The 13,518-nt window shown below is 39.4% G+C and overlaps 2 protein-coding genes across 11 annotated transcripts in view; one reads left to right on the forward strand and one right to left on the reverse strand.

Annotated features, from left to right (window-relative positions):
* Nucleotides 1–1,950, forward strand: part of ARG1 (arginase 1) — a 278,095-nt gene extending 276,145 nt beyond the window's left edge. For 2 of the 3 annotated variants that reach the window (XM_055264193.2, XM_055264185.1), the window contains 4 exons: nucleotides 236–330; nucleotides 674–778; nucleotides 977–1,113; nucleotides 1,365–1,950. In XM_055264193.2, coding sequence (XP_055120168.1) covers nucleotides 236–330; nucleotides 674–778; nucleotides 977–1,113; nucleotides 1,365–1,531 — 504 coding nt within the window. In that variant the 3' untranslated portion in view covers nucleotides 1,532–1,950. The remainder of the gene's footprint in view (nucleotides 1–235; nucleotides 331–673; nucleotides 779–976; nucleotides 1,114–1,364) is intronic. The other variant, XM_055264203.1, reaches the window with a different exon arrangement.
* Nucleotides 1,951–12,353: 10,403 nt separating this feature from the next.
* The window catches only part of MED23 (mediator complex subunit 23), a 42,538-nt gene continuing 41,373 nt past the window's right edge, over nucleotides 12,354–13,518 (reverse strand). For all 8 annotated transcript variants that reach the window (XM_055264213.2, XM_055264212.2, XM_055264238.2 and 5 more), the window contains one exon: nucleotides 12,354–13,463. In XM_055264213.2, coding sequence (XP_055120188.1) covers nucleotides 13,296–13,463 — 168 coding nt within the window. In that variant the 3' untranslated portion in view covers nucleotides 12,354–13,295. The remainder of the gene's footprint in view (nucleotides 13,464–13,518) is intronic.

Here is a 13,518-nt window from a genome sequence, read left to right on the forward strand (position 1 = left end):
GGGCCCAGCAGGAATGGGGACCCAAAGTAGGTAAATGCCAAGTGGTTCAAGGCAAAGTCAAAGCAATCAAGGGGAGGCACACATCCTCTTCTTAATTGTGTATTATTTTTACATGATTTCTTCTATATTTATATTCTAAATATAAGATATACGCAATCCAGTAAGTCTTTACCTTTGAATGTAAGATTTGTTCAAGAGAATCATACATAACCAAGTGAAAACATTGTAATTTTAGATTCCCGATGTGCCAGGATTCTCCTGGGTGACTCCCTGCATATCTGCCAAGGATATTGTGTATATTGGCTTGAGAGACGTGGACCCTGGGGAACAGTAAGCTTATTCCTTGATGTGATTTGCCTTCATTTTTGTCCCTTTGTGTGCTAGATATGCTTTACTGACCAAATCTATGAGAGAAAATTAAATATCAAGACACACACGCACACATACACCCACACACATATATTTATATCATGTACATACATATGTATGTATGTAGGCAATTAAATCTCAATTGACTTGCTGTTAAAAATAAATACAAATAAAACTATATTGAGTTAGGTTCATAGAACCTAAATGTTTTATACATTTCACTATATTTATATTTCCCTTAAAAGGAGACAGGCAGGCACAGTCAGCCTTATTAATTATAATTATCTTAATTTCTCTTTTATAGCTACATTTTGAAAACTCTAGGCATTAAATACTTTTCAATGACTGAAGTGGACAGACTAGGAATTGGCAAGGTGATGGAAGAAACACTCAGCTATCTACTAGGAAGGTAGGATTCTTTTGTGTGTGCACACATGTGTGTGTAACATAAAATGTTGCTACTGACATTAACCAATGTAAGTTATTAATAAAGTCTTTACGTGAAATAATGGGTTGCTACTTTTTACAAAACAAGGTAACAGATTATTTATCTATGAAATGTGAAGCCATCAACCTTAAACTGAAATCCTTTCCCACTTTTTAAAAGAAAGAAAAGGCCAATTCATCTGAGTTTTGATGTTGATGGACTGGACCCATCTTTCACACCAGCTACTGGCACACCAGTCGTGGGAGGTCTGACATACAGAGAAGGTCTCTACATCACAGAAGAAATCTACAAAACAGGTAGTTAACAATCTAAGGGAATAGAGAAGCAAGTGTACACTTGACTAATATATATTTATAGCTCCTTGACCTGAAAACCAAGTCCCAGCTGACACTTTCAGAATGTCCATCAGTCACATGATGCAATAACTGAAGTGTTTTCCATCGGTTACTACCTTTTTCTGTTAGTGGATAATCTTTCAAGTCCGTCTGTACTAATTTCAAAATGTCAACTATTTTATAAATTACATTATTACAATTTGTTGTTGTAGGGCTACTCTCAGGATTAGATATAATGGAAGTGAACCCATCCCTGGGGAAGACACCAGAAGAAGTAACTCGAACAGTGAACACAGCAGTAGCAATAACCTTGGCTTGTTTCGGAGTTGCTCGGGAGGGTAATCACAAGCCTATTGACTACCTTAACCCACCTAAGTAAATGTGGAAATATCCGATATCAATCTCATAGCTAATGGCATAATTAGAAAGCTAATCATTTTCTTAAGCATAGAGTTATCCTCCTAAAGATTTGTTCTTTCAGAAAAATGTTTTTCCAATTAGTATAAACTCAACAAATTCCCTCTTGGTGTAAAATTCAAGATGTGGAAATTCTAACTTTTTTGAAATTTAAAAGCTTATATTTTCTAACTTGGCAAAAGACTTATTCTTAGAAAGAGAAGCGTACATTGATTTCCAATTAAAAATTTGCTGGCATTAAAAATAAGCACACTTACATAAGCCCCCATACATAGAGTGGGACTCTTGGAATCAGGAGACAAAGCTACCCGATCTGGAAAGGTACTATGTGTCCATGTCATTCAAAAGATGTGATTTTTAATAATAAACTCTATAACAAGATTATATTGTGTCTACATATTTCTAAATACATGCAACACACACACACACACTCCCCCACCACATTCATAAATATGTCCTGCTTAAAACTACTAAGCAGGACGTATTTATGAATTACAGGCTCATGCCCATAATCCCACTGCTTTGGGAGGCCAAGATGGGAGGATGTCTTGAGGCCAGGAGCTTGAGACCAGCCTGGGCAACACAGCAAGACCCTGTCTCTAAAAAAATAAAATCAGATAAAATAATTAGCTAGGTGTGGTGGCGCATGCCTGTAGTCCCAGTCACTCTGGAGGCTGAGGCAGGAGGATCACTTGATTTCAAGAGTTCAAAGCTGCAATGAGCTATGATTGCACCACTGTATTCCAGCTTTGGCAACAGGTGAGACACTGTCTCTTAAAAACAAAAAAAATTTAAAAAACAAAACATTTGAAAAGTCACAGTGAAATCATCATCCCCAAAACACTACGAGGCCTTGAAGCTATTTAAACTCCCTGGCTCTGTTTTCTTCAACTGTAAAATGGGTAATAATAGGTTTGGGCAATCTCCAAGTTCATTGGGCTAGATGTCCATGTTTTACTTTTTCTAAACCTCAAACATGATTTTGGTTAATATTTTAAAAGCATGGTTGCTATTCAAGTAGCCTTTTGGGAGGTGGAAGATATTCCTGGCTGGATGTGGTGGCTCACACCTGTAATCCCAGCACTTTGGGAGGACAAGGAGCTTGAGTCCAGGAGTTTGTGACCAGCCTGGCAATATGGCGAAACCCCATCTCTACAAAAAATACACACGCACGCACACAAACACACACACACACACACACTAGCTGGGCATGGTGGTGAACATCTGTAGTCCCAGCTACTCAGAAGGGTAAGGCGGGAGGACTGCTTGAGCCCAGGAGACAGAAGTTGCAGTGAGCTCAGATCGTGCCACTGCACTCCAGCCTGGGCAACAGAATTGAGACCCTGAAAAAAAAAAAACAACATATTCCCCAAAATCTACTCAGGAGCCACATAAATCAAATTGCTAGTTTGTTTTTAATAATTACTAATTCAGCTGAGGATGTCATCTAAAATTACCTATGGCTTCCAACGTTTCACCCTTCACTCACTGCAATTACAGTATATCTCATTAGCTGTATCCTAAAAACTCATCTTGGCTCTGGAGTGTAGTAAGGAAAATAGGAAAAAACAAACCAGAGTAAACACTAATCAAAACAAGGGAAGCAGTTTTTCTCCTCCCAGCAATTCATGTGAAAACCCCAGGGAGTTCTGTAAAAAAGGTAGGCTCCATGAATGGATTTCTCCTGTGTTTTTAACAGCTATATGATAAAAAGCCCCTACAATCTTATTTTTCAAATGTTAACACAGAATTTAAAAACTGTTACCTCTAACTCCTAGGACTTTGAAAGACAAACATTTTATTGAATTACTTTTAGATGGGAGCAATTATAATGGATCTCACTCTAAGATATATTGTCTAATACAGTAGCCACATGTGGTCATTTAAATTAAAGCTTACTAATAAAATTAAAAAATTCAGTTCCACATTTCAAATGCTTCCTAGATAAATGTAGCTGCTAACTAGTGTATTGAATAGCACAGTTAAAGAACATTTCCATCATTGCAGAAAGTCATACTGGACAGAGCCACTCTAAATTTACTATTAATTTTCAAAAAGAAAAACTTATAGGATGTGATAAACATACATAAAGGCATTTTTTCCCCTCTGCTGTATTCTAATAAAGTTTTTGTCTTCTATTAGTCTCTGATTAAAAACGTATTTAAAAGCCTATCCAGGGAAATTATATTCCCATGTTTTTAAGCTAGAGAGGGAAAACTGAATTTTTAATAAATTAATTAGAATGTTTATGTCCTTGAGAAAGTGATTATATTGATTTTCATTTCCTCTATTGTTTGTATAATACTAGTGTCACAATTTTATCCTCATTCTAGGATCAAAAAGCAATAAATTCCTCAAGGCAGCAAGAATATATTGACGCTATGCTAAGATAAACACTTGAAATAATTTCTAGCATTTTTTCTGGGTAATTTTAGGAATGAGTCTTGCAGGGGCTGGGCACGGTGGCTCACGCCTGTAATCCCAGCACTTTGGGAGGCCGAGGTGGCAGATCACAAGGTCAGGAGATTAAGACCATCCTGGCTAACACAGTGAAACCCCGTCTCTACTAAAAATACAAAAAATTAGCTGGGCGTGGTGGCGGGCACCTGTAGTCCCAGCTACTAGGGAGGCTGAGGCAAGAGAATGGCGTGAACCCGGGAGGTGGAGCTTGCAGTGAGCCAAGAGTGTGCCAAGGCACTCCGGCCTGGGTGACAGTACGAGACTCCATCTCAAAAAGGAAAAAAAAGTAAGTCTGCAAAAATTACTTTTACCATTATATAAATTTTTAGCTGGACTTGCATGGCCAGTAATGATTTAGTGATGGCAATAACATGAGCTACAAAGAAAATAAAGTTCTAGGAGGAATGTATTTAGAAATATGAATTTGAAATACAGTTGGTTAAATTCACTAGTTCTTTTTAAAAGAATCTGTAACTCTTAATTCCTTTTTTTTTTTAATTATTATTATACTTTAGGTTTTAGGGTACATGTGTACAATGTGCAGGTTTGTTACATATGTATCAATGTGCCATGTTGATTTCCTGCACCCATTAACTCGTCATTTAGCATTAGGTATATCTCCTAATGCTGTCCCTCCCCCCTTCCCCAACCCCACAACAGTCCCCGGAGTGTGATGTTCCCCTTCCTGTGTCCATCAGTTCTCATTGTTCAATTCCCACCTATGAGTGAGAACATGCGGTGTTTGATTTTTTGTCCTTGCAATAGTTTACTGAGAATGATGTTTTCCAGTTTCGTCCATGTCCCTACAAAGGACATGAACTCATCATTTTTTATGGCTGCATAGTATTCCATGGTGTAGATGTGCCACATTTTCTTAACCCAGTCTATCGTTGTTGGACATTTGGGTTGGTTCCAACTCTTTGCTATTGTGAATAGTGCCGCAATAAACATACGTGTGCATGTGTCTTTATAGCAGCATGATTTATAGTCCTTTGGGTATATACCCAGTAATGGGATGGCTGGGTCAAATGGTATTTCTAGTTCTAGATCCCTGGGGAATCACCACACTGACTTCCACAATGGTTGAACTAGTTTACAGTCCCACCAACAGTGTAAAAGTGTTCCTATTTCTCCACATCCTCTCCAGCACCTGTTGTTTCCTGATTTTTTAATGATGGCCATTCTAACTGGTGTGAGATGGTATCTCACTGTGGTTTTGATTTGCATTTCTCTGATGGCCAGTGATGATGAGCATTTCTTCATGTGTTTTTTGGCTGCATAAATGTCTTCTTTTGAGAAGTGTCTGTTCATGTCCTTTGCCCACTTTTGATGGGGTTGTTTGTTTTTTTCTTGTAAATTTGTTTGAGTTCATTGTAGATTCTGGATATTAGCCCTTTGTCAGATGAGTAGGTTGCAAAAATTTTCTCCCATTCTGTAGGTTGCCTGTTCACTCTGATGGTAGTTTCTTTTGCTGTGCAGAAGCTCTTTAGTTTAATGAGATCCCATTTGTCAATTTTGGCTTTTGTTGCCATTGCTTTTGGTGTTTTAGACATGAAGTCCTTGCCCACACCTATGTCCTGAATGGTATTGCCTAGGTTTTCTTGTAGGATTTTAATGGTTTTAGGTCTAACATTTAAGTCTTTAATCCATCTTGAATTAATTTTTGTATAAGGTGTAAGGAAGGGATCCAGTTTCAGCTTTCTACATATGGCTAGCCAGTTTTCCCAGCACCATTTATTAAATAGGGAATCCTTTCCCCATTTCTTGTTTTTGTCAGGTTTGTCAAAGATCAGATAGTTGTAGATATGCAGCATCATTTCTGAGGGCTCTGTTCTGTTCTATTGATCTATGTCTCTGTTGTGGTACCAGTACCATGCTGTTTTGGTTACTGTAGCCTTGTAGTATAGTTTGAAGTCAGGTAGTGTGATGCCTCCAGCTTTGTTCTTTTGGCTTAGGATTGACTTGGCGATGCGGGCTCTTTTTTGGTTCCATATGAAATTTAAAGTAGTTTTTTCCAATTCTGTGAAGAAAGTCATTGGTAGCTTGATGGGGATGGCATTGAATCTATAAATTACCTTGGGCAGTATGGCCATTTTCACGATATTGATTCTTCCAACCCATGAGCATGGACTGTTCTTCCATTTGTTTGTATCCTCTTTTATTTCATTGAGCAGTGGTTTGTAGTTCTCCTTGAAGAGGTCTTTCACATCCCTTGTAAGTTGGATTCCTAGGTATTTTATTCTCTTTGAAGCAATTGTGAATGGAAGTTCACTCATGATTTGGCTCTCTGTTTGTCTGTGATTGGTGTACAAGAATGCTTGTGATTTTTGTACATTGATTTTGTATCCTGAGACTTTGCTGAAGTTGCTAATCAGCTTAAGGCGATTTTGGGCTGAGATGATGGGGTTTTCTAGATATACAATCATGTCATCTGCAAACGGGGACAATTTGACTTCCTCTTTTCCTAATTGAATACCCTTTATTTCCTTCTCCTGCCTGATTGCTCTGGCCAGAACTTCCAGCACTATGTTGAATAGGAGTGGTGAGAGAGGGCATCCCTGTCTTGTGCCAGTTTTCAAAAGGAATGCTTCCAGTTTTTGCCCATTCAGTATGATATTGGCTGTGGGTTTGTCATAGATAGCTCTTATTATTTTGAGATACGTCCCATCAATACCTAATTTATTGAGAGTTTTTAGCATGAAGGGTTGTTGAATTTTGTCAAAGGCCTTTTCTGCATCTATTGAGATAATCATGTGGTTTTTGTCTTTGGTTCTGTTTATATGCTGGATTTCACTTATTGATTTGCATATGTTGAACCAGCCTTGCATCCCAGGGATGAAGCCCACTTGATTATGGTGGATAAGCTTTTTGATGATCTGCTGCATTCGGTTTGCCAGCATTTTATTGAGGATATTTGCATCAATGTTCATCAAGGATATTGGTCTGAAATTCTCTTTTTTGGTTATGTCTCTGCCAGGCTTTGGTATCAGGACGCTGCTGGCTTCATAAAATGTATTAGGGAGGATTCCCTCTTTTTCTATCGATTGGAATAGTTTCAGAAGGAATGGTACCAGTTCCTCCTTGTACCTCTGGTAGAATTCGGCTGTGAATCCATCAGGTCCTGGACTCTTTTTGGTTGGTAAGCTATTGATTATTGCCACAATTTCAGAGCCTGTTATTGGTCTATTCAGAGATTCAACTTCTTCCTGGTTTAGTCTTGGGAGGGTGTATTTGTCGAGGAATTTATCCATTTCTTCTAGATTTTCTAGTTTATTTGCATAGAGGTGTTTGTAGTATTCTCTGATGGTAGATTGTATTTCTGTGGGATCGGTGGTGATATCCCCTTTTTCATTTTTTATTGCATCTATTTGATTCTTCTCTCTTTTCTTCTTTATTAATCTTGCTAGTGGTCTATCAATTTTGTTGATTCTTTCAAAAAACCAGCTCCTGGATTCATTAATTTTTTGAAGGGTTTTTTGTGTCTCTATTTCCTTCAGTTCTGCTCTGATTTTAGTTATTTCTAGCCTTCTGCTAGCTTTTGAATGTGTTTGCTCTTGCTTTTCTAGTTCTTTTAATTGTGATGTTAGGGTGTCAATTTTGGATCTTTCCTGCTTTCTCTTGTGGGCATTTAGTGCTATAAATTTCCCTCTACATACTGCTTTGAACGTGTCCCAGAGATTCTGGTATGTTGTGTCTTTGTTCTCGTTGGTTTCAAAGAACATCTTTATTTCTGCCTTCATTTCATTATGTACCCAATTGTCATTCAGGAGCAGGTTGTTCAGTTTCCATGTAGTTGAGCGGTTTTGAGTGAGTTTCTTAATCCTGAGTTCTAGTTTGATTGCACTGTGGTCTGAGAGTTTGTTATAATTTCTGTTCTTTTACATTTGCTGAGGAGAGCTTTACTTCCAACTATGTGGTCAATTTTGGAATAGGTGTGGTGTCGTGCTGAAAAAAATGTATATTCTGTTGATTTGGGGTGGAGAGTTCTGTAGATGTCTATTAGGTCCACTTTGTGCAGAGCTGAGTTCAATTCCTGGATATCCTTGTTAATTTTCTGTCTCGTTGATCTGTCTAATGTTGACCGTGGGGTGTTAAATCTCCCATTATTATTGTGTGGGAGTTTAAGTCCCTTTGTAGGTCACTCAGGACTTGCTTTATGAATCTGGGTGCTCCTGTGTTGGGTGCATATATATTTAGGATAGTTAGCTCTTCTTGTTGAATTGATCCCTTTACCATTATGTAATGGCCTTTTTTGTCTCTTTTGATCTTTGTTGGTTTAAAGTCTATTTTATCAGAGACTAGGATTGCAACCCCTGCTGTTTTTTGTTCTCCATTTGCTTGATAGATCTTCCTCCATCCCTTTATTTTGAGTCTATGTGTCTCTCTGCACGTGAGATGGGTTTCCTGAATACAGCACACTGATGGATCCTGACTCCTTATCCAGTTTGCCAGTCTGTGTCTTTTAATTGGAGCATTTAGCCCATTTACATTTAAAGTTAATATTGTCATGTGTGAATCTGATCCTGTCATTATGATGTTAGTTGGTTATTTTGCTCGTTAGTTGATGCAGTTTCTTCCTAGCCTTGATGGTCTTTACAATTTGGCATGTTTTTGCAGTGGCTGGTACTGGTTGTTCCTTTCCATGTTTAGTGCTTCCTTCAGGAGCTCTTTTAGGGCAGGCCTGGTGGTGACAAAATCACTCAGCGTTTGCTTGTCTGTAAAGTATTTTATTTCTCCTTCACTTATGAAGCTTAGTTTGGCTGGATATGAAATCCTGGGTTGAAAATTCTTCTCTTTAAGAATGTTGAATATCGGCCCCCACTCTATTCTGGCTTGTAGAGTTTCTGCCGAGAGATCAGCTGTTAGTCTGATGGGCTTCCCTTTGTGGGTAACCCGACCTTTCTCTCTGGCTGCCCGTAACATTTTTTCCTTCATTTCAACTTTGGTGAATCTGACAATTATGTGTCTTGGAGTTGCTCTTCTCGAGGAGTATCTTTGTGGCGTTCTCTGTATTTCCTGAATCTGAATGTTGGCCTGCCTTGCTAGATTGGGGAAGTTCTCCTGGATAATATCTTGCAGAGTGTTTTCCAACTTGGTTCCATTCTCCCTGTCATTTTCAGGTACACCAATCAGACGTAGGTTTGGTCTTTTCACATAGTCCCAAATTTCTTGGAGGCTTTGTTCATTTCTTTTTATTCTTTTTTCTCTAAACTTCCCTTCTCGCTTCATTTTGTTCATTTCATCTTCCATCAGCGATACCCTTTCTTCCAGTTGATCGCATCTGCTACTGAGGCTTCTGCAATTTTTGCGTAGTTCTCGAAACTTGGCTTTCAGCTCCATCAGCTCCTTTAAGCCCTTCTCTCCATTGGTTATTCTAGTTATCCATTCTTCTAATTTTTTTTCAAAGTTTTTAACTTCTTTGCTATTGTTTTGAATTTCCTCCCGTAGCTCAGAGTAGTTTGATCATCTGAAGCCTTCTTCTCTCAACTCGTCAAAGTCATCCTCCATCCAGCTTTGTTCCGTTGCTGGTGAGGAACTGCATTCCTTTGGAGGAGGAGAGGAGCTCTGCTTTTTAGAGTTTCCAGTTTTTCTGCTCTGTTTTTTCCCCATCTTTGTGGTTTTGTCTACTTTTGGTCTTTGATGATGGTGATGTACAGATGGCTTTTTGGTGTGGATGTCCTTTCTGTTTGTTTTCCTTCTACCAGACAGGACCCTCAGCTTCAGGTCTGTTGGAGTTTACTAGAGGTCCACTCCAGACCCTGTTTGGCTGGGTGTCAGCAGCAGTGGCTGCAGAACAGTGGATTTTCGTGAGACCACAAATTCAGCTGTCTGATAGTTCCTCTGGAAATTTTGTCTCAGAGGAGTACCCGGCCGAGGTGTCAGTCTGTCCCTACTGGGGGGGTGCCTCCCAGTTAGGCTGCTTGGGGGTGAGGGACCCACTTTAGGAGGCAGTCTGTCGGTTCTCAGATCTCCAGCTGCGTGCTGGGAGAACCACTACTCTCTTCAAAGCTGTCAGTCAGACAGGGACATTTAAGTCTGTGGAGGTTCCTGCTGAGTTTTTGTTTGTCTGTGCCCTGCCCCCAGAGGTGGAGCCTACAGAGGCAGGCAGGCCTCCTTGAGCTGTGGTGGGCTCCACCCAGTTGGAGCTTCCTGGCTGCTTTGTTTACCTAAGCAAGCCTGGGCAATGGCGGGCGCCCCTCCCCCAGCCTCGCTGCCGCCTTGCAGCTTTATCTCAGACTGCTGTGCTAGCAATCAGCAAGACTCTGTGGGCATAGGACCCTCCGAGCCAGGTGCGGGACACAATCTCCCGGTGTGCCGTTTTCCAGGCCCGTTGGAAAAGTGCAGTATTAGGGTGGGACTGACCCGATATTCCAGGTGCCGTCTGTTACCCCTTTCTTTGACTAGGAAAGGGAACTCCCTGACCCCTTGCGCTTCCCGAGTGAGGCAATGCCTCACCCTGCTTTGGCTCGTGCACAGTGCGCTTCACCGACTGTCCTGCACCCACTGTTTGGCACTCCCTAGTGAGATGAAACCGGTACCTCAAACAGAAATGCAGAAATCACCCGTCTTCTGTGTCGCTCAGGCTGGGAGCTAGAGACCGGAGCTGTTCCTATTCGGCCATCTTGGCTCCACCCACCGTAACTCTTAATTCCTAGGCCAATGTCAGTCACCAACTGTAGTGTAGGACCCATAGAGTACCCCATTTCCTTTTTTTTTTTTTCTTTTTTTTTTTTAATTATACTTTAGGTTTTAGGGTACATGTGCACAATGTGCAGGCTTGTTACATATGTATCCATGTGCCATGTTGATTTCCTGCACCCGTTAACTCGTCATTTAGCATTAGGTATATCTCCTAATGCTGTCCCTCCCCCCTCCCCCCACCCCACAACAGTCCCCGGAGTGTGCTGTTCCCCTTCCTGTGTCCATGAGTTCTCATTGTTCAGTTCCCACCTATGAGTGACAACATGCGGTGTTTGGTTTTTTGTCCTTGCGATAGTTTACTGAGAATGATGTTTTCCAGTTTCATCCATGTCCCTACAAAGGACATGAACTCATCATTTTTTATGGCTGCATAGTATTCCATGGTGTATATGTGCCACATTTTCTTAATCCAGTCTATCGTTGTTGGACATTTGGGTTGGTTCCAACTCTTTGCTATTGTGAATAGTGCCGCAATAAACATACGTGTGCATGTGTCTTTATAGCAGCATGATTTATAGTCCTTTGGGTATATACCCAGTAATGGGATGGCTGGGTCAAATGGTATTTCTAGTTCTAGATCCCTGAGGAATCGCCACACTGACTTCCACAATGGTTGAACTAGTTTACAGTCCCACCAACAGTGTAAAAGTGTTCCTATTTCTCCACATCCTCTCCAGCACCTGTTGTTTCCTGCTTTTTTAATGATGGCCATTCTAACTGGTGTGAGATGGTATCTCATTGTGGTTTTGATTTGCATTTCTCTGATGGCCAGTGATGATGAGCATTTCTTCATGTGTTTTTTGGCTGCATAAATGTCTTCTTTTGAGAAGTGTCTGTTCATGTCCTTTGCCCACTTTTTGATGGGGTTGTTTGTTTTTTTCTTGTAAATTTGTTTGAGTTCATTGTAGATTCTGGATATTAGCCCTTTGTCAGATGAGTAGGTTGCAAAAATTTTCTCCCATTCTGTAGGTTGCCTGTTCACTCTGATGGTAGTTTCTTTTGCTGTGCAGAAGCTCTTTAGTTTAATGAGATCCCATTTGTCAATTTTGGCTTTTGTTGCCATTGCTTTTGGTGTTTTAGACATGAAGTCCTTGCCCACACCTATGTCCTGAATGGTATTGCCTAGGTTTTCTTGTAGGATTTTAATGGTTTTAGGTCTAACATTTAAGTCTTTAATCCATCTTGAATTAATTTTTGTATAAGGTGTAAGGAAGGGATCCAGTTTCAGCTTTCTACATATGGCTAGCCAGTTTTCCCAGCACCATTTATTAAATAGGGAATCCTTTCCCCATTTCTTGTTTTTGTCAGGTTTGTCAAAGATCAGATAGTTGTAGATATGCAGCATCATTTCTGAGGGCTCTGTTCTGTTCCATTGATCTGTGTCTCTGTTGTGGTACCAGTACCATGCTGTTTTGCTTACTGTAGCCTTGTAGTATAGTTTAAAGTCAGGTAGCATGATGCCTCCAGCTTTGTTCTTTTGGCTTAGGATTGACTTGGCGATGTGGGCTCTTTTTTGGTTCCATATGAACTTTAAAGTAGTTTTTTCCTACTGACCCCAGCCAGCACACCGCCTGGCACACAGCCGACACCCATTCCAATGGAGTCATGAAAGAATCACGCGGTTTATTCATTCAGCAGACTTTACTCATTAGTTTTCAGGTCTTTCACAATGACAATTCCCCCAAAATTAACAATGTCTGTCAGTCAAAATCCAAGAAATAAAATGTGTACTGTATTTACAAATATAAAATTTAAAAATTTTAAGATTATAAAAATTGAAGAATTACATCATCTGTCAGGTGAGAGCGTCAACCTGCAAAAGCAATTAACTTTTATTTTTAAAAAAAGAAATTGGAGAATCAACCATTTAAACAGGATTTTAAGTTCAAGAATTTTCAGATGTTATTTTCTTACATGGCTTCCAACTAATTTTATACAGTAAGTAAGTTCGAGTCCATAGCAAAGGTAATAAAACTGCCAGTTGACCTTGATAGAAACTATGGAAATTTATAATAAAATTTCAAGTCATTTTAAAAAGAATATGAAGACTTGTTTGCTCCTACAATGCAACAAAATCTAGATTCTTTTTCTTGATATAAATCTCTATTATTCTGAAAATCTACCAAAAGAGATTTATGTATAAAATATTTGTAATAACTGTTTTACATGTGTGATGCCTTTAAAATAATATATCTGAAGACTAAATATGTCATTAATAATAAAAAATACAAACAAAAACAACGGCTAGAATAGGAAAGACTGAAAGTGCCAATGACAAAAGTCATTTGATCACAGATACCTCTATGTTCCTACGTAGCTCTAATAAGTTGTTATGAATATGAACAACATGTACCTTACTTGATCTCTTAGAGACAAAAATATAGATAGGGAGATGGGAGTTATAAGGTGTCAACAGATTCATCATTTGAATCAAAATAAAACAATCTGAACATCATCACTGTTTCTACTATATCACTATAGCATGATTGCATTCAGATTTAAAAGGTTTGAGTCCACTCGCAAAGACGGATGTATTTCCACTTTCTCCACAGTACAGTCTGGCTTCACTGAGTTACTGGTAAAGACACGGGCACCTGATTAGACTGAGGTGCTGGAGACCCACTGTTCATGGCTTGTGGAGGCACTGCAGCTGGCTCCATCTTGCTAATGTGTGTGATGAATCGAAGACGAAGTTTTAAAGCTGGTTTTAAGTTACAGATAATCTTCTCTACCTAAGAAATAGAAACACATTAAAACGTACTTTAATCAGAGAATTTCAACTTCTCA

This window comes from Symphalangus syndactylus, chromosome 2, assembly GCF_028878055.3.
Source record: "Symphalangus syndactylus isolate Jambi chromosome 2, NHGRI_mSymSyn1-v2.1_pri, whole genome shotgun sequence".
Lineage (NCBI taxonomy): Eukaryota > Metazoa > Chordata > Mammalia > Primates > Hylobatidae > Symphalangus > Symphalangus syndactylus.